At 33.1% G+C, this 26,729-nt stretch overlaps 1 protein-coding gene across 4 annotated transcripts in view; it reads left to right on the top strand.

Moving 5' to 3' along the window:
* Positions 1-26,729, top strand: part of BTBD10 (BTB domain containing 10) — a 67,331-nt gene that overhangs the window by 17,210 nt on the left and 23,392 nt on the right. For 2 of the 4 annotated variants that reach the window (XM_074372366.1, XM_010964843.3), the window contains exon 2: positions 7,615-7,772. The exons of 1 other annotated variant lie outside the window; for it this stretch is intronic. In XM_074372366.1, the coding sequence (XP_074228467.1) occupies positions 7,672-7,772 (101 nt within the window). In that variant the 5' untranslated portion in view covers positions 7,615-7,671. Of the gene's footprint in view, positions 1-7,614; positions 7,773-12,593; positions 12,825-26,729 lie in introns of those variants that run through there. One more of the 4 variants, XM_010964842.3, reaches the window with a different exon arrangement.

Consider the following 26,729-nt stretch of genomic DNA (forward strand, 5'->3'; position numbering starts at 1 on the left):
ATAAATGTAACTGAAGGAGTTTTCACAGAGGTTAGAAACTGGGCTTAATTGGTCTGTACTTCCAGAGATTAAAACTTACTTTTAAGCTAACAGTGAAATATTTCTCTTAGTTAACTATAGGAATCTTAGTTACTAGAGGAATGATATAACTTTTAAGAAATTTTTAAAAAAAATTTATTTTTATTGAAGTGTAGTTGATTTACAATGTTAATTTCTGGTGTACAGCAGAACAATTCAGCTATACATACATATATATTTTTTTCAGATTCTTTTCCATTATGTTATTACAAGAAATGGAATATAGTATAACATTTTGATTTAGCTCCTAAAACTCACCAGCTTTTGTGTCCAAAGTATGTGGCTCTTTGATGAACCTGTAGAAGTTTAAGGAATTTTTTACGTTAAGTAGAACAAGGGAGGGTCAGGTGTACCCTGGAGAAATTAGGAAAACTCAAAATGAGTAGAAATCCTACCCCTAAAATTCTTCCTTTTTTCCCCTGTGTTGTGATTATTTTGTTTTTTTTTTTTTTAACTTGGCATGGATAATAACACATTCATCATTTTATTCCAACTATCTAGCACATTATAGATGCACAATAAATGTTGAGTGACTGTCTAGGAATTCTCATTGTCTCCTGTGGTCTCAGAAGGCAAAAAAGAAAGTCATGAATTGAACTAATGAAGTAATATGCAAAATTTGTATTTGGTAGTCTTCTAGAGGAAGTGAGCAGTATGCCCAGAACTGTGTTATTATATGAGATGCCCTGTCTCATTTATTCTTTATAGTAGTTTGATTGGCAGTTGTTAGTAAGATTAAATAAAGGTAATGAGAATTGTATTATTTTGTTCATTTCACATTAAAGGAAATTAAAATCTTAGAGGTTAAGAATCTTGTACAAAGTCATATAACTAGTTTTATCTGATTCCAAAACCTTTTTTATTGGTCACTATTGTGGCAGAAGTAGAAAAGTTCTCATTAGTTTTCATCATTGAAAACTTAATGTGTGTCGTTTATGGTAGTGAGAGGATGGCTGTTGATTAAGTATGCCTGAGATGACAATGGGGGCAGTATGATTTGGGGATTTTGATCAAAAAGTGGTTTAATTATGTCATACTAATATGTTTGATCCTTGTAAGTATTAAACATCTCTGCTGCTATTCTTTTTAAATTTACATGCAATATTATTCTCTTTCTGGTATACAGTTCTTAGGAGTTTTGACAAAGGCATACAGTTGTGTAACTGTCACCACCACAATACAGATACAGAATAGTTCCATCACCCCTCCGCCCCCACCATTACTTTGTGCTATTCCTGTGTAGTTCCCCCTGGCTCTAACCTCTGGCTGCTCTATTCTATATCTCTCTATTTTTGTCCTTCTAACAATATTAGAGAAATGAATTCAAATGGTGTGGAACCTGTAAGACTTGCTTCTTTCACTTGCAGTGCTTTTGGAATTCCATTTTGTTGAGTGTATCAGTAGTCACTCCGATTACTTACGTTGTATCATTAGATGTTCTTCCACCTGTGTCTGCAGAGCTCTTCGTTTTTCTTCAGTCTTTCTTTCTCTCTGTCCTTTGGGTTAGGTAATTTCTGTTGATTTGGTTTCAAGTTCCTTGAATTTTTTTCTTCTTTTTGTCCAACTGCTGTTGTGTCCATCTAGTGAATTTTTTATTTTGTTTTTCTTTTTAATTGGAGCTGAATTTTTGTGTTTTGTTTCCACTTTTTTATTGAGATTCCCTTTCTGCCACTCATCAAGACCGTTTTTAAATTTTATTCTTTGAATATACTTTCCTTTAATTGTTTAAATATATTTATAGTATGTGCTTTAAAGTCTTTGCCAAATTCTACATCTGGACCCACTTGAAGTCATTTTCTGTTGACTTCCTTTTTACCATCTTGTTTCTTTGAATTTCACAATTTTTGACTGAAATTTTTGGTTTTCTCTGAGGATTGTCAGTTTTTTTTGTTCTGGTGGACCATTAACTTACCTGGACTCAAACTACAGACTTCTGTTTCCTACACATTTTGAAGCAGCTAATATCTGTACTGAGTACTTTTTTTCTAGCTACTTGTTTTTAACTTGATCTCCTGGGGAGTAGGGTATGGAGGGTTCTTCAGCACCTGTGTAATTTGGTGGTCAGCCAAAAATTTGGGCAGAGATTACACTCAGATTTTGGGGCTCACTTGCCTGGTGGTTTCTCTACTTCTGGAAATTCCCTCCTAATATCTATTTTGTTGGCCAGTGGTGGTCTCTGTCCCCTGACACCCCAAGCTAGTAAGGGCTTCAGCTTTCTGCTGCTTAGGCTGTATACTGTTGGGGAATACACTCAAAGTTTCAAACTTACATCTTATGCCATGCAGCTTTCAGTTCATCTGTACTCTACTGTAGAGGCTACCTGGGGTCTCCCTTGTGCATCTGTAATTTAACTGAGCAGAATTTATGCTCAGATATTGGGTCTCACCTCTTTATGGTTCTTTCATTCCCAGTGTGTCTGCCTTAAATTTCCAGCTGCACTTCTAGCCCTGAACTATTTTCTCTACTTCTTTGAGCTGTATGGCTGCCTGGTTTCCTTCACCATATTTGTAGGAGATGGGAAGGGCTCTCAACATAAAAACTTTAAAATGATCTCGCGGTTTTGTTTCCTTCCAGTTGTGGTTTTTCAACAGTAAGCTCTTCTTTCACTAACTGTATGTTTCAGGGGCATTTTCCAAAACAGTGCTTGAAAACAATTTTTAAAAATTTTGTCCAGATTTAAATAAGTATTATCTGCAGGAGACTCCCATGATCAATTCACTCAACTATTTTTGCAGGAGATTCCTTCTTATCTCTTTTAGAGATTGCTTCCACCTGTTCTTTTTCTTTCACAATTGTCTGTGGTAATATTCAGTCCCTCCAGCTTCTCCAGTTCTTGATGTAGCTAAAAATTATTGTTCAGTTCCTTATCAATTTAAGGATTTATCTTACACTTAGAATGGGTTAGCTAGCAATCATGAGTAAACTATTAAAAACTTAGTAGAATTTTTTCAAAGCTTTCATTGTGGTTATATTTATACCATATATGTATAGTGTATTTTGTGCCTTTTAAGGTGGTACAGTCTCTCTTTTATGCTTAGAAGGAAGGAGGCTCATCAAATGATCCCTTAAGTTTCTGGACCTTCAGAAATTTTTCCTCCATCTAGACCTTGCTGAATGTGTTAACATTCAGGTGTTCACTCTTTTGTCTGCCAGTCTCAAGTGATTCATTTGGTCTGTGGGGCTGTCTCTTTTTTGGTCTTTTCCACATAGGAAAGGTTACCTTAGAACACTTTGCTAGCTAAGGTGCCTTCTTGACTACCTCTTGGCCAGTTTCTACCATCCACTTCTCTGGCTGTTTGGTTTCCTAAGCCGCTGAAGGCAATGGTAGGTTCCTGACCTTGATATCATTATGTGATTCTGTTCTTTTCACTGCTTTCCCACTCTTACCTTTCTCTCCAGGAACCGTCACACTTGAATTACAAAGTTTGCAATGTTTGAAAGATAAAAACAATTTCATTTTAATGGAAAAGCTCTTCTCTAATGACACTATTGAGAGAGTCATCTCAATAGGATGGACAAAGCCACAAGTTGGCAGAGGTTTAAAAGAGACATCTGTTGGCAATAAGGAGCAAATATATGAATTTCTGTGTACCTTGCTTGTTACATTGGAAAGAGCATGGGCTTTCAGTTAGACTGGGATTCTCATCTTAGCCCTAAGATTTCCTCATCTGTGAAACAGGATAACAGTATTGGATCGTTTTGAGCTTTAGACAGGAGAAATACCCTAGCATACTGATACATAGTAAGGACAAAATTGTCTCCATATACTATTGTAGTATTTTTTTTTAAACTCTTCTATGGATCTGTGCCTTTAATTAATACTACCTGGAAATAGTGTCCCAGGGAATATTTACTTATGATACTGTAGTGTTGAAGATTCTACCCCCACCCCTGCCCCGCTTTTTTAAGGTAGGAATATCCAAGAGGAGAAGTAATTGAATCACTTTTTCCTGATTGATTTTTGGCAGTTTCCTGAATGCATGCCTCTAGCCAATAGGTCTAGTTATTCCAGCCTCTGTACAGATTATTTCTAGATTATTTAGAATTTACATTATTTATGTCATGCCTAAAAATAGTAATGAAACTGTTACATATTTTCTAAGAGCTCTGTTTCCAGTAGTCCAGTAATTATTTTTTGATGATTACAAGATCCAAACAAGATTTTTAGTTTACCTAATATGAGGTAGACATTGGGTTTCCAAGTGTCAGATTTTGAAGAACTTTTTATGGTACAGAATTTAGATCAGGAAATGAAGAGCCATTAAAAGTTCTTAGAAAGCTAATTCTGATTGCAGCAAAGCAAATATGGAATTGAATGGTGGTAAAGAGGTCAACCAAGAAGCTTATTGATAGATGTTAAGGATTTAAATGAAGGCAGCAGCATTATGATTGATCGGGGAGAGGAGTCAAAGGAAACATCTGAAGTAGACTTGATGTTAGGAAGTGAAAAGTCAAGGATAACTTCAAGATTTTTGATTCAGTGAATAGAGTTGACACTAGTTGATGTGAGAGGCCAAGATAGAGTCTGGCTGTGTTGAATATGGGGTGCCTATTGAAGAATTCAGATAGAGATAATGAAAACAGTGCATGTAGTATTTAAAACCTGATGTTCTAAGGGTTTGATCCTCGTTTCTTTGACTGCTATCTGCCTGACCTGGCAGATAAAGATGGAATCCTCAAGGACACCCAAGATTTAATGGGGATGAAGGGTGGGGTTATGGTGCAGTACTATCCAGATAAGAGATACAGGAGTGAGTGGTATAGAGCTGTTAGCAGAATCTTTTTTTTTTTCCCTTACTAGGGTGAGTTTTTCGAGCACAGGAACGATATCTGACTTGCTTTGGCATCTGTAAATTTCTTAGCATATTGTATTAGGTGTTCAGTAAGCATATGAATGAACGAATGAAATAAGACATGTAATGTAAATCTAATGTCACTGAGTGTGGCACTCTAGATTGGTTAAAATATAAAAGATCATTAGACATTTCAAAATAGTGTATAATATGTCATTTGCCTTTTATCTATTGGTAGTTATATCTATAGATTGTTGATAACATTAAAAAATAAACTAACATGTGTAGACAACCACAGGCATATTTTTTTCCAAATATCTCAACTTGAATTTCACTTGTTTTTAGTGTGTTTGTAACCTTACAAGTGAGTGAGGAGTGAGGAGTGGGGTGAAATCCTTCAAATGCTATCTAAGTTTTACTGACAAACAAGACGTAAATATGGCTTTCCAATTCTTTTTAGATAGCCTTCACCAGAACATTTGACTTTTCTGATAGCCTTCATCAGAAAGTTCTGTATTTTCTTGTGGCTGACTGTAAAATACATGTTGTTAATTTCAGTAAGGTTGATTAGGAGTACATAATGCTGTTTCCCTGCTTCTAGATATTGCCACCAACTGTAAAATTGTGGAAAATATGAATCAGAGTTTACCTTATTCATTCCTTGTGGATTTTTTCAGTCCACATTTTTTTTAAATCACTGTTCGCCATGGCTTAGGATCATTCTTTCCTCATTGGACATCTCTAGGCTTCCAGAGTGTGCCTTATAGTTAAGAGTTACCAGATAAGTGCCCTTTTAAAGAAATGTTAATGGCTGAAATAGCTTACTTAATAGACCTATCCAGTAAGGAGAAAATGCTCTACATCTCGTTCTACAGAACCTGCTAAATAAGCCTCTCTGCATCTTTCTTTTCCCTTCTTATCAGTTTTCTGTACTATTCTTTTTTACCTTTTGTGTGTCTCTTGGTCTGTGACCATTTTTTCCTATCTGACTTTATCCTGTCTCTCTGATTTGTTCTGTTTCACCCTTCTGCTTCATCTTTTCAGCACAAAAAACTAGCTATAATATCAAATTGAAATTTTAAAGTATCCTCTTCAGTAAGTATATTTTTATTTTTATAATTAAAAACTCAAATGAGATTTTTGTTTTCAAGATAGTTTTACGACAAGTTTTTATGTTCATCTGATATCTGACTGATTTTTAATCATTCAGCAATCCTTAAGGAAGGGTTTCCTTTTCCAGAAGCATTCAGCAAATAAACTGTGGCATTTGCTAAGAAATTTGAATTAGCCATTGTACAGTTCTTCTCCTTTTATTACTTTTATTTCACTCATTGATCTAACTACCTCCTTATTTACATATGTATTATATTAAAATTCTCACTATGAGATTTTCAATTGTTTTGGAAAGAAGTTACAAAGTAACTATGAGGGGAAAATTATAAAATAGCAAAATAATCTCTAAAATGAGTGTTTATTCTAATGAGCTCTGAGATAGACTCATAATTTTAAAGAGTTTATACCCTTGACATTTTTTGGTGAAGTTGTACTGGAATACCTGTGCAATTCAGTGAGGTACAATATTTTCCTAATTCTGGATTCCCTTTGACTTTTGTCTTCGGTGGAGAATGTGAGCATCCATCCTGTTACCTCTCATCCCTTAGATTTCCATGCACAATTCCCCCCTCACTTTCCTCTATCAAATCCAGCTTGGAAAAGTATACAGAAAGCATACAGGAGTGGGTGTCAGGAAACCTGAGTTCTAGTTCAGTTTATATAACTTTGTTCAAATTGTTTAACCCTTTTTTTTTTTTTCCGGTGTTTGCAATCTCTAGAATTCAAATCTGACATACTGTTTTCAAACAAAATACTCCATTCTGAGCATTTTTCAAGATCAGGACTTTATTCTATATAAAGAATATATAAGTTCTCATTGTTCTTTATAATCCTGATGTTTACTAGCATTGTGACCTTTGGCAAAGTTACTAAACTTCTGTTTTGTATTCTGTGTATGGTAATTACAATACCCACCTTATAAATTGATTGTAATGATTAAATTGTATTGTGAAAATACTTTTAAGTGCTTAGTTCAGGTATTCTGTAAAGCTGTTTATTGAGTTTTCTTATAATTTCAGATGACCGTTATAAAAATAAGTCATAAGCCTTACATATGAAAAGGCATAAAGTATATGAATCATATTGATAAAATGTTATTGTGATAACTGCACTGTAAGAAAACATCAGAATGTTTACATACTTGTAGTTTTGAACAAATATTAAATTTATATTCAGGATCTTTTACTTGGTTAAAGAAATAACATTGTTAGCTGGTCTTACTAGATGCTTTATTAAGCATATTAAACTTATAGTAATTAAGAATTGTATTCTAAATGAAATGTCTGAAAGAATCATTCTGTGGAATTCTTTCTGTCTCTTTTGATTCTATATTAATGTTTGGAAACATGAGGTACCCAGATGGTAGTTAAGTATGTTTACTAAATACAAATAGCACATTATTAAAATACTGTATAGGAGTAACAACTTTAATAGGAGAACCAAGTGAAAAATATCTAAAAAAATCTAGTGTTTATTTTAATCTGATTTGTGGCATTTTGTATGTCTGGTGTTTTGTAATCCTGTTTAACTCTTAAAAAATGTCACAATAATATTAGAAAGTATGTAAAATTTTGTGACTATTTATTCTGCATGGAATAGATTTAAAGGTCAACACTACTCTTTTATGTAGGTTATGGGTGCTACATGTGTGCTTTCAGAGCAGTAGTGTGAGGAAGCTTGAAGTGGGATGGCAGGACGGCCTCATCCTTATGACAGTAACTCCAGTGATCCAGAGAATTGGGATCGGAAATTGCATAGTAGACCTCGTAAACTTTATAAACATTCAAGGTAGGTAGCAAATATGTATTTCATATATCAAAGCTCTGATAAAATTGGTTTTTATGACGAACCAAACTGCATTTGGTTGTGGCAAGTCCTGTCAGAGGATGGGGGCTGGTATACAAAATATGGATGTTTACATTTCTCCTTAAGTAGCTTTTAGAGGAACGTTTTTCCTTCTAATCGTATTTGTATTTGTAATTTTTTCCTTTTAATTATATTTGTATTTGAATTTTTGTTTGTTTCTAAGTCATGTTAAAATCCTTAGTTGACCCCATGAATAAATGCTATGGTTAATTTAATTGGGAATTCTAGCAAGACAGGTTAATACTTTGTATTTAAAACCCTCTAATGGAAATCTACTTTGTGCTATAAATACATTGTGTGTGATAATTTATATACTTACGTCAGTCTTTGCCTTTATACATTTTTAACTATGTGAATTTATATTGTATTATCATCTGAGCTAATGGTAAAATCAGTCTTTCTGTAGTGACTTAACTTGTTCATTTAAAGTTTGATTCATTAAATGAAATTCATTTCGAAAGTTTCAGCTCATTTATGTATTTTTAAAGCTTTAATTTTGTGCTGTGTGACTAAATAAGGAACATCTCGCTTAGAACACTTTATGATCTGATAGTTTAAGGTATTAATTGGCAGGTCATAAACCTCACATAATACAGGTATGTAAGCATTTTTTCAGAGAGTTGTGCTTTATGAATATTTACTTTTAAACTCTAAGCTAGAAAATATGAGTGACTGGTACTACTTAAGTCTCCTGACAAGATGGCTCCCTTTATTGTGGACTTTTAATTGGTAAGGTCTAAAATGAAGACATTAAGTTGACTTTATTAATTTGTAAGTACACACCAGTGGTATGAGTGTTTTATGGTTTATTTGTTCTTTGCTGTGTGTGTCCATGTCTTTCAATTGGCGCTCTAGTTCTTTTTCTCTGTCCTGTTTACATGGATAATTATTTTGTCTTTGAGATTAAAGAGATGTTGGTTTTATTTCATTACATGTGGGGCTATATTTATATCTGCTATGTTATATACAATTTTTTAGATGAATTGTATATTATCCTTGCTAGTTCTTAATATTTTTCTACTGATATATGAGACTGCATTGTATATGAAGTAGTGACAAGGTGAAAATAAGGTTTTATAAAGTTGTGTGCATGTAACAGGAAAAATTTATAAAAACTAGCAGTACTTTTTCATTGCTGTTGTTTTATTTCAGTAACAGATATCATAGCTCTTGATATGTATAACATCAGTAACTTTTTGGTGGACTTTTAGATAGACTGCAGCAGTGTGGGTTGTTTAAGTGAAAAATGTGAAAGAGAAATAGTAAATAAGTATCAGTACATTGACTTTTTTAAAGTGGAAAGACCATGAAATACTTTGTGCTTATTTTAGTCTCATTCATTGAAGATCTGCCCAAGAGAAAACAGCTTACTTACTTACTTTATGATGTATTTATTGATTTATTTAAATTTTTGCTTTCAATTTTTTAGTTTTTTAAAAAGTTTATTTTTATTCAATTTTAATGGTTACATTTATAGTTATTACAAACTATTGACTATATTCCCTGTGTTGAATAATACATCTTTGAGCCTATCTTAATAGTTTGTACCTCCCACTCCTCATCCCTTTATTTCCCCTCCCTCAAACCCCACGCTGGTAACCATTAGTTTGTTCTCTATATGTGTGAGTCTGCTTCTTTTATGTTATACTCACTAGTTTGTTGAATTTTTTAGATTCCATATATAAGCAATATAATACAGTATTTATCTTTCTGACTTATTTCACTTAGCATAATGGCTTCCAAGTTCATCCATGTTGCTACAAATGGCAGAATTTTGTTCTTTTTTATGGCTGAATAGTATTCCACTTGTGTGTGTATTTCTTTATCCATTCATCTGACACTTAGGTTGTTGCCATGTCTTGGCAATTGTAAATAAAACAGCTTACTTTTAGAGACCTCTTACTCCTGTGTATTTATGAGTGTATAATATAGGATACTTTAAGAATATATACAATTTGACTTTTTTTAAATGGTAGTTTTTGAATTGATAGTAAATTAATTGAGAGGTATTAAAAACTAAACAATCAGCAAGTATTGTTGAGAATGTGTGCTCAGTTTAGGAGAGATTCAGAAGTTTGTCAGGGTACCATCATGGAATGCTTTAATATCCATGTATGGAACAATTAGAGGACAAAAGGACCCTAAACTGTGGTAATGAGTTGTAGTATAATAAGAGTTCAAAGAAGAAATCAGCATCAGCTTGAGCAGGTGAAAATGAGACTTGAACTAATCCTTGGATGATTAGGTAGATGGCAGGCATTCCTGCCAGGGACTTTCTGGAGATTACCTTGACTAGGTCTGAAGGTGGAGCTCTGTAAATAGTATTACTGTCCCTATTTAACAGATGAAAAAAATGAGGTGAATAAACTTGCCCAAGGCCAACCAATTTGTAAATGGCAGAGCTAGGATTTATAAACAAGTTTCTCATTCTTTTTGTTTTTAAAATTTTGAATAACTTATTGTGGTACATTTTAAATACATATGTAGTAGAGAGAACAGATATAATGAACTCCTATGTACCCATACCCCAGCTTCAAGTTATCAACTCATGGCCTATTTTATTTTATCTATGCTTCTACCTACTCTCACCCTTTCTTTTTTCTTGATTCTTGTATATTTTATTAAAGATATTTGAGTAAAAGAAAGCCAAGCTAAACACTGGCATAAGTTAGGGTTTTATTTTTCTTATGCATAAAAATGCCTGGTATAGATTTAATGGCTTAAGGTATTAGGGTAATAAATCTTTGATATTCTTGGCTTTTCCTGATTATCACAAAATGGCTTACGGTAGTTTTAGCTATCATGTCCACTTTCCACACAAGGAGGAGGAGGAAGAGAGAAGGGGACAGTGGAAAAGTTTTCATTCATATCAGGAAATTAAATTTCTCAGACATTTCCAGCATGCATCTGCTAATAAATCGTTGGCTAGAACTACATGTCATATGATCATCTCTGGACACAGAGACTGAGAAATACAAGTGTGTACATTGCCACCTCATACAGAATTGCAGATTTAAATTTACAAAAAGTAAATGCCTCAGTCAGTTCATGCTGCTATAACAGAATAACATAGACTGGGTGGCTTATAAACAACAGAAATTTATTTTACAGGGTTCTGGAGGCTGGGGAGTCTAAGATCAGGGTTCTGGCCCATTTAGTATCTGGTAAGGGCTTGCTTCCTGGTTCAAACAACTCTCTTTTTGTTGTGTCCTCACATGATAGAAGGGGCTCAGGATCTCTCCTTTTACAAAGGCATTAGTCCCATTCATGAGGGCAGGCCCTCATGAGCTAATCACCTCCTCATCTCCAAATACTATTACTTTGGGGAATACATATCAACATATGAATTTAGGGGGAACACAAACATTCAGACCTTAGCAGTAAAGAAATAAGCATACTTTATTCAATTTTTGTGGTTATTTTAAAAAGTTGTTTAAATTTGTATTTTGTTTGTTCTATTCACATATTGGTATAGCCTGCTTTTTAAAATCTTTTTCCTTTGATTTTTTTCCCCTCTACGTACTGGCAAGGGTAAAAATTCTTGAATTATTAAAGTAACAGTAATAATTACTATATATGTGGGCTTACCATTGAGGCTTGAGGTTTTGGTGGGCATTGCCTTATGGTTTTTCTTCTGTCTAATACAACTTTAAGGTACTTTCTTTTCTGGACTTTCTTTGAATGTCGATTTGATAGGTATAACACTGATGTAAAAGACAAGATGAAAGCTAATCTGGCTGTGGATGAAATTCAGGGTGCCTATGATTCCTCTGCAAGTGCTTATAAATGAATTCGATAGTTGAAAAAAAACGGTCTTCTGTTTCTTTCTGAGTAGTAGTTGTATAGTTGATATCTATATTGAGTTTGGTAGCTTGCTGAGATGTTAAAAATCATTTCAGTTGAAGTGTATTTGGCTTTAATTGAAACAGTTCTTTAACTTACAAATTAGAGGAGTTTTTGCTACTTAAAGAGAAGGAAAGAGCACCTTTCTGTATAACTAACGTTAAAATGCCTGGAGTGACAATATGCTAAAAGCTCTCGCATATTTGAATTGGGTCGAAAACAACTATTTAAAACTCAGATCTGCAGTCTGCTCAAGTTACTAAAGATAAATGCATCATACATTCAGTATCAGGCTTTGCTGCAAGATTCATGCCCACATGGAAGTACGCATGCTCTTCTGAGGCTGCATTGAAGATTGAGCTTTCTCATTTCCTTTTAAAGTCACTCCTTAGCCCCAGCAGCAGTTTAGAAATGGAAAAGTTTGGTTGCTTTAAAGAGTAGTTCTTTAGTGGGTTCTTAAAGCACAGATAATACTTTCTTTTTTGTTTTAAAGAGAAGCCTTACTGCTCAGAATGGGTACACAATAAAATATTGAAAGGAAAAAAGAAAGTTAGCTGCATCCTAGTTTTCTAAAACCTGGCAGGCTGGCAGAGCTAGAATTAGCTTTACAGATGGCATTTGGCAACATATCTACATATCACTAAGCCCTCATCTCATGAGTTTTCTTCAGCCTGTCTATCAATTACAATGTCCAATCACTGCACAGAAATGGAGAAATGGGATGATCATAGCTCACACGATGCTGTTTGGTTAGAAACGTCAGTGCTGCACAACCCACGGCTGAGTCAGTGTCTGTGAGAAAATGAACTGAATTAATATATAGAGGGGGTTGTATCTCTGAACATTTAAAGCCTAGATAACCGCAATAGCATTGTTAACACAGTAGAGGGAGGAAAGCAAAAGGAGTTCTGTGGACAGGTGAGGTAGGGGGACTGGGAAATTTTCTGATTGTTCAGAGGAATTCTGAAGATGATGGAAATATCAGATGTGCTAAAGTTTCCTAGTAATGCCCAAGGATGCTGACCTGGCTTTCAGTGCTGCATTGTTTGAAAAAGCAGAGTCCCTTTATACTCTGATTTCAAATTTTTTTTCTTGTTTTTGTGTGTCTACCTTGGCATATACTAAAGTAAGGTGTGTATTCATTTATTACATGATATTGCTGGGTTATGATTCTATACGTATATAAATATGAGAGAGATGTTTGGCCTTTGTTTCATTATGATCATTTGTTTCTGGATGTAAAAGATTCTATGTCTTTTCAGTTTAATAGCAAGTTATTTAAAATAAATAGTGCGTTTTTATTGTTCTCATGGGTTTGATGCTATGTTTTTAAATTTTATTTAAAGTCATTAGTAGAATCTTCATGTAACTTGAGAATGCATTATGTTTGGTATTGTTTCTTATGAATATTATACAAAATTTACTTAAGGAAAGACTAATTTTGAAGTAATACTTTTGATATATTTGAAAATAAAACTCAAAGGTAGAGAAATGAAATGAATGAAATAATTTCCTAAAGAAGAAGGTGAATGTATTTTTACTTTTGGATGAATTGAAGATTAGTTGAACCACTTTGTATGTATTTTACAGAACTGACTGTATTTGAGTGATAAAGTTTTAATTGGTTAAAATGACTTTTTTTCTGGTCTTTTAGAACATAGACTCTGAATAGATGATCTAGATACTGCCACTGAAATAGAGAGCAAGTCAGATAAGTTTTTGGATTATTGCACATTGATTTTCAACCAGACACAGTTGCTAAATAAATAATTGTTCTTGCTGTGAGATTTTAAGTCTTGACAGGTGACATGGCTTACTTTATTAGGAAATTTTGGCACAATTTTCAATAATTTGACTAATGTTTTTCTTTTGTCTTTATTATTCTTATCCTACTGATCATTTTGTAGAGATTTGGGGAGATATACAACATTTTTAAATTATTTTAAGTATTATTAAATATTTCATAACATTCTTTACTTGAAATGTCAGGAAGTTCTTGTGAACCTAATTTAATTTCTAAAAGTTCGAATGGTCATCTTGGTTATAGTTAGGCTAACTGGTGGTATCTTGTTTTGGTTTTTTTTTTTTGGTGGTTTGGTATCCAGAAATGTTTTTCTAAGTTGTAAAAGCAGAAATCTCATGGTAGACATTTTTGTCTTTTACTTTATAGAATATTTTTCTCTGGTTTGGCTGATTTTTAAAAAAAATAATGCCTCTGTTATTGTAAAAATGATACATATTCGTTACATAAACTTGATAGATACAGAAAAGCACATAGAAGAAAATAAAGGTTATTCTACCATCAAAAGAAAAATATTTTAAGTATTTTTTCATATAACCTTTTTTCCTGTGTATATATAAAAACATAAAATCACATGTATACACTTAAACGATTTTGGGATATTACTGTATGTACTGTTATGTAACCCATCTGTTTTCTTTTTAATAAAAAGTGAACTCTATTATGAACATTACCTATGTCATGAAGCAGTCTTATGTAGCGTAATTCCTAAGAACTGCATAGTGTTTTATGTATATATATATTTTGTTATTTATTTCATCAATGAGTTTTTCTGATTCATTTTTTTAAAATTAACTAATTAATTATTTTTATTGAGGTATAGTCAGTTTACAATGTGTCTAGTTTTTCTGGTTCTTGATCAAAGATCAGCTTGATTCCACGACATAAATTTCTCTGAAAAGGAAGAACGTCTTAGGGAGTTAAGTAAAAGTGTAATTTTGATATTTTTGGGGAAAGAAAAAGATCCTTAGTATGATTACACAATGAACTCTTTAAAGATATGCAACTGCTTTTAAAATAAAGCATATAAGATTGTCAAAATAAAGTATAGAAGATAAATCTTTTTAAAAATCGGGGATACAAGAGCTCAAAAAAGCTGAGACTTTAGAAAAAATGCCAAGATCTACCAAAAGTTTTTTATATTACATTTTAAAAAAAATTATCAAGGGAAGTGTTATAATAATGCTTGGCAATGTGGGAAGAAAAAAATTCCTCAACTCTTATTTAGGAGCTCCTGTCAGAGAGGAAGAGCAAACCACCACTACCGTCAATAATACTAACAAAGCAAACGTAGCTAGTCAGAACATAAAAACCAGCATGAATACAGAGATAAATAATGCATCTAGCTAAATGAATTATCTTCTGGGCCAGTTGAAACATCTTATAGTTAAAAAAGGAACTGCCTGTAAAATCTTAAAATTATTGTGGTCTTTAAAGGTTTTAGGAGAATACAAGAAATGCTAAAAGATGGGGGAGTCTAGGTTTGATTTTGAAAATGTAGAAGATTTTAGAGCAGAAAATGAAAAGGATAGTTTATGACTAACTTGAAGAAAAAAATAAAAGACCCAGAATGGGCTTGCTATAAAAATAGATTGTCAGGACAACTTTGATTTTTCTCTGGTGCATTTGGTAGATCAGTAGCTATATATATATCTATTTAGACTTAAGCTTAGTTTTTGGTTAAGTCTTTTTTTATATCCTTCTTTATAAGGTGAAGAAAAAATGAGTTAACCATTAGTTGACTGTGTTAATTTATCAACACAGTTTTGATTTTGAAGGACCCTATCCAAAGGTTATTGATCTTGAAAGATGGCTTTGTTCTTCGCTTTGTCTTACTGCTTATCTGGAGAATTATCAAAGTTATAGATGACAGTAAAGAAAGAAGGGTAGTAAATAAGATACTATATGATCCAAAATGATCTCTGAGTCTGGATTGTTGGACTGAATTTAAGGAGTATACATTAGTCCTGAAAAATACTAATATACATTAAGTTAACATGGATTTAGAGCATCACATATGGAAAAGACCTGAGGGTAGTTGTTAGTGGTAAACTTAATGTAAAACAAAAGTACAATATGGCTGCCATCATCCATCTTCTCCACTACCACTGCCCTTAGAAACTATTGTAATCAGTGGAAAAGACTAGGGCCACTTCTGCATACCAATGTATTGTCTTTAGTTCTGTGCATATGACTCTGTGCATATGTTCTTCAAAATACACAGTCACATCCAGTGTTCATTATGTACACTGCTGTAAGCCTGGTCCAAGTCACTTTTGGCTCTCACCTGGATTATTTGTAGTATCTTCCAAAATGGTCACCTGATTCTACCTTTGCCCTCATTTTTCCAGAATGACTCAGAGGAAGAATGTGAAGAAATTGGAAGCCTTGTCAGCTTAGAGGACTGAAAATTTAGGGGTCTTGGGGGCAGCTCTGGTAGATGTTAAAGAATCTCACAATAAGAGCTTTTTTTCAAATATGTGAAGAATTATCCTTTGGAAAAGAAATTAGACTTCGTTTGTGTCAGACTTGTTTGTGGTTAAAAGCATGAGCTCTGAAATTGAACTCCTTAGGTCACATCTCAGATCTGCCAGTTAATTAGCTGCATAATTTTAGGCAAATTGCTTAGCCTTTAAGCTCCCATTTTCTCAGCTGTAAAATGGGGATGGTTTTGAGGATTAAATGAAAGTATGTGTAAAGTGCTCAGTATTGTACCTGGCATATACTAAATGCTCAGATGTTAGCATTGTAATTGGTGTTATTTGGTTCTCAACCAGAGGGGTGATTTTGCCCCTTATTGAGCGTTTGGCAATATCTGAGGACATTTTTGGTATTACAGCTCAGGAAGGGAGTACTACTTGTGGGTGGAGGCCAGGGATGCTACTAAATGTCCTACAGTGCACAGGATAGCTCTCCACAACAAAGAAAGCCCCAGCCCCTGAACTAGTAGGATCAGATTAAAAAGGTTTCATTAAGCTTTAATGTTAAAGAAAAACTGCCTGAGAGTCAGAGCCTTCCAAAGATAGAAAAAAACTGTTAAAAAAAAAAAAATCATGTTACCCTTCCCTGTCAGCCAGTTCGTGGGAACTTAGTGGGTGAAATGCAAGGATTAAATGGATGTTTGGACTAGATTTTCTAAAAGGTTTTTCCTAAATTTAGATCCTATATTTCTATGACTATTTCTTAATAGTTAGGCGTAATCCATGACCAACATCCAAGGACATGTGATATAATTTTTTTAATGTTTAATTTTATCAATCTAATTGCAGTATAGTTTAGATTTTTAATTTTAATTCTTTTAATGCTTAAAATTTTATATGAGGCATGGAACAGGGAATTTAATGAAATGAGTTAATTGTGTTTTCAAAAGGCCATTTGGAAGTGAGTAATTGTGGGAGCTTTGTAATTTGTCTTCAGAAACTTGTTTTGTGAAACTGATTTGTTAAAATATTCACAATCATTTGATAAATATTTTAAAACTAAATCTTGTATTTGTACTTCTTATCTTCTTTCCATTGTTTTATTTTTCTTTTTTGTTTCTAATAATAAGTAGAAAAAGATGCTCCAGAGGTTTTAAAAAATAATTGCCCTTTGAAGCATCATTAAAAGTACTTGTGTGTGCATTGTATTATTCTTAAATCATGAACGTTGCCCAGAACAGTAACTGGCACAAAGTAGTCATTTAGTAAGTATTTGTTGAATGAATGACTCAGAGGAAGATACAGAGTATGCCTGACCAACCATTAATTTAAATCTGTGCAATTATTAATAGTGGTTAGCTATATTTTAGAAATCGTTTATAATTTTCTGTGGTTGGAAGTTGCTTGAGAGTACTAAGTATTTAGAGATTTCCAACTCCCGGATTTTTATCTCTAACCTGGATTTTCCCTGAACTTTAGCCTGATGTATCTAACTCCATATTTGAAATCTCCATTTGGCAGACTAATAAACACACTCTTAACATGTCTAAAAAACATTTGCACTTTGCACATCCAATTGATTACTTCCACTCTCATTCTCATTCAGTAAGTGGAACTTCCATTCTTTTAGTTGCTCCAGGCCAAAATCATAGTCATCTTTGATTCCTCTCTCTCACCTCCTACATTTAATTTATCAAATTTCAAAGTCTTGTTCTTCAAAATACGTAGTCACATCCAGTGTTTATTATGTACACTGCTGTAAGCCTGGTCCAACTCACTTTTGGCTCTCACCTGGATTATTTGTAGTAGCTTCCAAAATGGTCACTTGATTCTACCTTTGCCCTCCTTTCTTCTGTTGTCCACTTTATCTAACGTAAGTTAAGTTGTGTAATTCATATTTCAGTGGTACCCATTTCACTCAGATCAATATCAAAAATGCTTTACGCATTCTTTCAGGGTCCTCCATAATCTGGTTCTAGTCTTGTCTCTGAGCTCCTCTTTTCCCTCTGTCCCTCTTGTCTCTGTTCCAGCTGTTCTGGCTGTTTTGAATGCCTTAAAAAAGCCACGGATTACTTTTGGCACAGGGTCTTTGCACCTACTCTTACCTCATATATTCCCATAGGTCTGTTTCTCACTTCCTTAGGTATTTGCTCAGACATCTCAGAGAGTCTTACCTTGACCACTCCATATGAAATAGAACCTCTCACCTCAAAATGGTGACTTTCTGTCCTCTTTACCTTGCTTTATTTTTCCCATAGCACTTACCACCATATGATATTTAATATATGTTCTATGTTTTTCTGCATTAGAATGTATTAATTTTGAGGGCAGGGACTCTCTTGGTTATATTCTCCAGGGCTAGAATAATAAGCAGAATGTATTAGGGGTTCAGTGAATATTTAGTAGATTGCATGATAAAACTAAAAACATTGCTAGAGAAGAGGAGACAAATACTTCTAGTTATTATAGGGTGTAGTCATTATACATTGCAAGCACCTGATACTTATTAATGAATTAAAACCATGGCATTTTTTAGGACTAAAAAAATTAGGTATTATAACTTCAGTTTGGAGACTCCTCAATTTGAAGAAGTTCTTTCTCAGCAACATCTTCCTTTATTTAAAAATTTCCTTTATTTAAAAATCAAGAAACAAGGTAATAGACATTTTAAAAGTAAAATAAACCTCCAGCCTTTGCTATCTGCATGAAAGTAGTTTTTGTCAGTTAGGAAAACTTCTACCTTGATAGTAAAATATTATAAGTCTGGCCATTAAGAGTTATTTTTCTGTCAAAAATTTTAGTATCTCAGTCTTCATTTGACTTCAGAGAAAAAATTGCTCTTAGAGTGATCATACAACAGTATATCAAACTCCCTTGCTGTTGCTCCTGCTTCTGCCTCCCTAGAGTTGCTGACATACCTGACAATGGGATTTTAGGAAGAAGAGAAAGAGTAATATTAAAACTTTTCTTGAGCTGTATTTGTTGCTAAAGTTGTCTTGTGGGGAAATCTGGGATTTAAGTGTCATTTAAAATATTTCTATGGAAAAAAATACCTCAAGTGGCATACTTACAGATGACCTTTGAGAGCATAGCCTATTCCTCAGTTGAGAACTGCCCTTTTCAGTGATTAGCCTTTGTTTCTTGGGAAACTGATCATGAATTAAGCAGAACAAAAACTTATAGAAAAGGCTAATTGACAAAAAAAGGGAAAAAAAGATAAATTTGCATTAAATCTGTTGAAAATAGATTTAAAAGTTTAATAGCATTTCTTACGATCACAGTTACTGATACTTAACATGAAGATCAGCAATATTCTGTAAAGGGCTAGATAGTAAATATTTTTGGCTGTATGGGCTACAGAGTCTGTCACAACCACTCAGTTTTGCCATTATGGAGTGAAAGCAGCCATATACAATATATAAATGAGTGGGCATGGTTGTGTTCAAATAAAACTTTATTTACAAAATCAGATAATGAGTTGAATTTGGCTCATGAGCCAGAGCTTGCCAACTCTTGACCTAAAAATAAAAATCATATGAAATTAATATCTTAAAAATACTAATGTAAAATCATTTAAAAGGTTTAGTTAAAATATTTAAAATTTAAGATGATATTTTATTACTATAGTAATAGAAACAGCTTATTTTTCCCAAAAATAAAACTAGGATTTAAAATATTGCTTCTTTAATAAGGACAGACTAATTTAAAAAAGGATGGGAACATCTGATCCAAAATTTACAATGATACTTATCTTTAAGAAAAAAATATGTTTTTAAAAGCTTGATTAAATTTTAAAACACCTTGTAAACTGTGTCTTCATATCTGTATCTCTACACACATAGTAGTATTTGACAAAGAATAAACAATTGACAAAAGAAATGCCTATGTGTTATATATGTCCTGAAACTTCAGCTAAATTCAACAAACGTTAATAAGATGCACCAGGTTATGATGTTAGTTGCTGAAAGTGTTTAAAGATAAATAATTCCTCAAACCAGGAAAGTGCTGTCACATAAAGTTGTACCACATGTATACTACATAAGGGTGCCATATATAAGTGAGTACCAGTCACTTTGTAGATATTTTAGTTTTATGTATTTGTTACAACAGTGTCTTGTCAACAGCAGTGCTAGTAATATAAGCTACTTCTGGGAATTTTTCATGTGTTATTTCCTGGATAATTTACTCTCCTCTGTTTTCTCTGTTCTCTCTGAGATGTATATTGTTTGATTGTTCACCTCCTTCATTAGTGCTTGAATTTTATCATCCTTTCACTCTTATTTTCCACTTCTTTGTCTGTCTTTTATTCCAAGTTTTTTCTTTCAACCCTATTAGTAACCTTTTAAAATTTTTACTCTTGTGTTTTGAATTTCTAAGAACTCTCTCATCTAATTTAAAAAAAAAACCAGCATTCCTGTCCATTTCACTTTATTTTTCTGATATGTACTCTATGATATTTTACCACATGTAGATTTGTGTAACTACCACCACAATCAGGATACAGAACTTCCACATCACCACAAAGAAACTCCTTCATGCTGCCCTTTTTGAGTCATACCCTTTCTCCATCCTTAGGCAGCCCCAGGTTCATTCTCCATTATTTTAATTTTGCCATTTTGAGAATAATATATAAATGAAATTAGATAGTAGATAAACTTTTGGGTTTGGATTTTTTTCTTTCAACATAGTGCCCTTGAGATCCCTTCTCACTGTTGAACATATCAGTAGTTCTTTTTTTGTTTGAGTAGTATTGCATTGTATGGGTGTACCACAGTTTATTTATCCATTCAGAGAAGGCATGGTTTTTGTTATAAACTTTGCAATATTGTTGGATTTTAAAAATTCTCTACATATTACTGTAGTTTTATTACCTCCACTCCTCCATAGGAGTCCATAGTTCCACTGAACAAAATGATAGAGACTAAAGACAATTTTTCTTTTGTTCTTAGGAACCTGCCTACCATTGGAAGCTATTGATGTAATTAGAGTTTTTACCACAAATTAGGTGGCAAGTTCATATGCAGAGGTTCATACAAAATTAGTATGCTAAAGTTGAATGTAAATAGATCCTTGCTTCTGAGAGTGACTTTTAGTAAGATTTAAATTTTTTGAGAAACTTACTGCCTACTGATTTACTTGATGCTTCAAAGCATTGATTTTGAAATTAAGTGAAAACTTGGTATAAGATAAAGAAATCAGAAACCTTTTTTGCTTATAAAGTTGCAAATTTAAAAAAGGAAGGTATTTTCTTTTGGCTATAGGGTTTGTGCTTAAGGTGGGTGTATTTACATAACTAGAGATGCTAGAAGTGATATTTCTTAATTGATGAAAATTGTGATCTTAGAGGATTCATGATTAAGGATTCTGATTTGGGTTTGTTGGGTGATAACTTTATTGGGTGATAAATTTTGATCTGTGAGGTTTTCAAGTGATAATCAGTTGGAAGTGGCAGTTTTAAAAATCTTTAGAAAATACTTTGGTTTCGTGAGAACATGAACCATGTTATAAGAGGGAGGTGCAGGAAGCTATGTAGTTTGGTAAAAAAAGAATTTATAATTTATTAGAAGAAAGGCATGACTTCTATATATGATTGAAATGGTTAATAGCAACTTCCTAGGAAGGTAGTCTAAAGCAGACTGTTTTGCCCAAGAGGCCAATTCTGGTGTACAGTTTGGTAAATTTTGATGTATGTATGCACTCATGAAATCTCACCACAATCAAGGTAATGAACATATACATGCAAAAATTTCCTTGAGGTCTTTTGTGACCCTTTCCTTCTGCCCCTTCCTACCCCCATCTCCATGCCTAGAAAACCACCAATTTGTTTTGTGACATATACATTAGTTTTTTGTTTCCTAGAATTTAATATAAATGTATCCTTTTCTGGGAGGGGAGGGTATCTGGCTTCTTTTACTCAGCGTAATTATTTTGTGCTTGATCCGTGTTATAACTTTTATCAGTAGTTCATTCCTTTTTGTTGTTAAATAGTTTTACATTTTATGGATATACCACAAATTGTTTATCCAGCCACCTGTTCATAGACATTTAGGCTGTTTCCAGTTTTGGGCTGTTACAAATCAAGTTACTAACAATGTTTGTGTCTTTTTATGGACATATACTTTCATTTTTGTGGGGTAAATACCTAAGTTGGAATGGCTGGATCCTATGGCTAGTGTGTGTTTAACTTCATAATAAACTGTCAAACTGTTTTCCAAAATAGTTTTCAAAGCAGTGCTACCATTTTGCATTACTACCAGGAGTATATGAGAGTTCTATTTTATACACATATTCACCAACACTTGATATGGTTAGTCTTTTCATTTAGCCATTCAAACAGATGTGAAATGGTTTCTCATTATGGTTTTAAGTTGCATTTTCTTAATGACTAATGGTGTACAGCATCTTTTCATTTATTTTTTCCATCTGTATATCTCAAATCTTTCGCCCATTACTTTGAGAGTTCTTTATTATAAAACCAATTCTTCATCTGATACATGGTTTCATTTTTACAAGTGTCTTTAGAAGAGTAGAAGTTTTTAATTTTGATGTAGTCTAGCTTATCATTTTATTTTTTTTTAATACGTCGTGCATTTTTTCCTCTAGTAGTTTTAGGTTTCAGATTTAGGTTTGTGATCCATTTTGAGTACACTTGTGTATGATATGAGCTTTAGATCACAGTTCTTTTTTTTTCCTTCCCCTTGAGGTTCTGGAAGTGGATTATTTGTTGTATATCCATTAGTTTTAACACTGTTTGGTGAAGAGAGTCTTAGATTGTCTTTGAACTCTTGTTGAAAATGAGTTGTCCATATAATGAGTTGATCTACTTGTCTCTCATTATGCCAGTAGTACACTGTGTTCATCCTTTACCTTTTATAATAAGCCTTGAAATCAGCTTGTGTGGTTTTCCAACTCTGTTCTTTTAACAAAGTTATTCAGGAAATTCTAGGTCCTTTGCATTTCTATGTGAATTTTAGAATCATTTTGTAACTTTAGACAAAGAAATATGCTTGATTTTCAGCTGGAATTATATTTATAGATCAACTTGAGGCAAATTGACATCTTAGCAGTATTGATTATTCTAACTTGTGAATATGGTAAGTTTTTTCATTTACTTAGGTCTTTAATTTCTCTTAGTGAAATTTTGTAGTTTTTAGCATGAAGGTCTTCTACATCTTTTGTCAGATTTATCCTTAAATACTCACTTTTTTGATGCTATTATAACTAATGTTTAAAAAAATTCAGTATCTAATTGTTGCAAATATATAGAAATACTGTCGATTTTTAACTATTGATCTTCTGTCTTGTGACCTTGCTAAGCTCACTCATTAGTTCTAGTAACTTTTAGTACTAGAGTCTGTAATAGATGATTACGTTGTCTGCAGATAAGGACAGTTTTAGTTCTTTTCCCATCTGGATGCCTTCTGTGTATTTTTCTTGCTATATTGCTCTGGCTAGAATCTTCAGTACATTGGAGAAGAGAAGTGGTGTGAGTGGATATCCTTGTTTTGTTCCTGATCTTAGGTGGAGAGCATTTGGTCCTTGACTGCTAAGTATAAAGCTGGCTATAGGTTTTCCAAAGATCTTTTTTCAGCTGATGAAATTCCATTGTATTCCTACCTTGCTGAGGTTTTTGTTTGTTTGAAATCAGGAATGGATTTTGGATTTTGTCAAATGGATTTTCTATGTACATTGTGATATACTTTTTTTCATTAATTGGTTAATACAGTGAATTACATTGATTTTTTTTTAATATTCATCCAGTCTTGCATTTTTGGTATAAACCCCATTAGATAATGATGTATTGACATTTTTATATATTGCTGTATTCACATTACTAAAATTTAAAAAAAAATTTACATCTGTGTTCTGAGGGATGTGGGTTTGTAGTTTTCTTGTAATGTCTTCCTCTGGTTTCATTGTCTGGTTAATGCTGGCCTAATAGAATGAGTTAGAAAATATTATCTTTTCTTCAATTTTCTGAAAGAGTTTGGGTAGGATTGGTATTTCTATCTTAAACACTTGGTAAGATTATCAGTGAAGCCATCTGGGCCTGGAGCTTTCTTGGAAAGTTCTTAACTATAAATTCAAATTCTTTAATAGGCATTGAGCTATTCACCTTATCTGTTTATTTTTGAGTGAGTTTCAGTAGTTTGGAATTTGTCCAGTTCTTCTGAATTGTTGAATTTATATGTATAGTTGTTTATAATATTCTTCTATCATTCTTTTAATATATGTAACCTTTGGGGTGATGTCAGTTCTCTCATTTCTGATATTGGTAATTTGTATCTTCTCAGTTTTTCCCCCAGTTTGGCTAAAAGTTTGTCAGTTTTATTGATCTTTTCAAAGAACTGGCTTTTGTTTTCATTAATTTTCCTTATTCCTTTTCTATTATTTTGATTTCCACTCTGATATTTAATATTTTTTTCTGCTTCCTTTGGATTTAATATGTTCTTTGGCTTCTTAATGTAGAAACTGAGGTGACTTTTCTTAGACCTTTCTTCTTTCCTAACATAGGCATTTAAAGCTATAATTTGCTTCATAACTACTGCTATAATGTCATGCCATTCCACAAATTTTGATGTGTTGGGTTTTTTTCACTTCAAACTCTTCTCTTTTCCCTTCTGATTTCTTCTTTGTTCCATGAGTTATTTTAAAACATGTTACCTGATTTTCAATATTTGGGAATTTTCCAGGTATCTTTCTGTTATTGAATTTTAATTTAATTCCATCATAATCACAGAACATACTTTGTATGATTGAATTCTTTTAAATTTATTGAGACGTGTTCTGTTGCCCAGAATATGATCTGTCTTGATAAATGATCTGTGTGCATATCAAAAGAATGAGTTTTCTGCTATTGTTGGGTGAAAAGATCTATGAATGTTAGTTAGGTCAAGCCAGTTGATAGTGTTGTTCAAATCTTATTCATCTTTACTGATTTTCTGTCTACTTGTTCTGTTAAATATTATAAGAAGGATATTGAAACATCTGATGTATAATTGTGACATTCTCCTTGTAATCAGTCTTTGCTTCATGCATTTTGAAGCTCTGTTATGAGGCAGAAGAACTTTGGGGGTTGTTAAGTGCTCTTAATGAATTTGCCCCTTTATCCTTATGAAATGCCTTGGTAGTATTCTTTGCCTTGAGGTCTACTTTGATACTGATATAAGCCATTCTTGTATTTTGACTGATGTTGGCAGTTTGTCTTTACTTATCCTTTTATATTGAACCTCTCTGTACCTTTATATTTAAAGTGTGTTTCTTATAGGCAGCATATAGTTGGGTCTGGCATTTGTATACCGTGTGATTCTCTCTACCTTTTATGGTGACTATAGATATGGTTAAGGTTAAGTCTGTCATCTTGCTATATATTTCTTCTTGTCCCATTTGTTCTTGTTTCCCCATCCTCTTTTTTTTCTTTGCCCTCTTTTGGATTAATTATATCTTTCTTATGATTTCATTTTATCTCCTTTGTTGCCTTATTAGCTATAATTCTTTGTTTCCATATTTCAGTGATTACTTTTGAGCTTATAATATACATCTTTAGTTTATCACAGTCTACTTTCAAGTGATATTGAATCATTTCTTGTGTCATATAAGAGCCTTATTAATAATGTACTTCTATTTCTCTCCTCCCAGACTTTCTGCTATTTCTCATGTTCTTAATTCCTTTGTATAGAGTCATTATTTTCATCTGGTGTTATTTTTTTTCTTCTGCCTAAAGGACTTCCTTTAACTGTCTTATCATGCAAGTCTCCTCATGATGAATTAATTTATCTTTTTGGTATGTGTCTGAAAATGCATTTCCTTTTTACTTTTGAAAGATGTTTTTGCTAGATATAACAAATATAGGTTGACAGGTGTTATTCTTTTGTTTTTGTATTTTGTGGGGTGGTGGAAGGGGAGGTAATTAGGTTTATTTTTTAAATGGAGGTACTGGGGACTAAACCCAGGACCTCGTGCATGCTAGGCAGGCACTCTACCAGTGTGCTATATGCCCCCCACCTTTTTTTAAACATGTATTTGGAATTTTCTGTGTATGTTGCATTTGTGGGTTTCTAGTTTTACTTACGTTTCAGGACATTTCTTTACATTTTTTTTTTCTCCTCCACCTTTCTTCCTTTATGGACTCCATTTATACCTATATTAGGGCAGTTAAAGTTGACTCATAACTCACTCATGCTCAATTAATTTTTCTATAGTGAATATTATATTCATTTGTGTATTTCCTGTTACTGTGTCTTCAAATTCACAATCTTTTCTTCTATAATGTGTCATCAATCTTCCATTAATTCCACTGAGTATATTTTTCATCTCAGATACCATCATTTTTTTCTCTTTGGAAGTTTGACTTGCATCTTTTCAACATTCTTTATCTCTACATAACTTTTTGGAGGAATATGGTTATAATGACTATTTTAATGTTTGTTTCTAATTTTAAGATATGTGCCAGTTCTGGGTTGATTTCAGTTGAGTTTTTTCCTTATGTTTTCCTGCTTCTTTACATGCCTGGTAATTTTTTATTGGATGCCATACATTGTGAATTTTACCTTGTTTGGTTGCTGAATATTTTTGTATTCCTATAAAAGTTCTTGAGCTTTGTTTTAGGGTTCAGTCTAGTTACTTGAAAACGATTCTTTCAGCTCTTGCTGTTAAGATTTGTTGTGATCAGAACAGTGCTCAGTGCTCAGTTTCATTTCCCACTTCAGAGCCAAGACCCCTTAGATTCTCTCCCCAATACCCTTTTATGTGGTTTTCCAGCCTGACTTAGGTTGGTGGGTGATGTGCAGGGGGAGGAACATGTTTATGTTGATT

Source organism: Camelus bactrianus, chromosome 10, assembly GCF_048773025.1.
Source record: "Camelus bactrianus isolate YW-2024 breed Bactrian camel chromosome 10, ASM4877302v1, whole genome shotgun sequence".
Lineage (NCBI taxonomy): Eukaryota > Metazoa > Chordata > Mammalia > Artiodactyla > Camelidae > Camelus > Camelus bactrianus.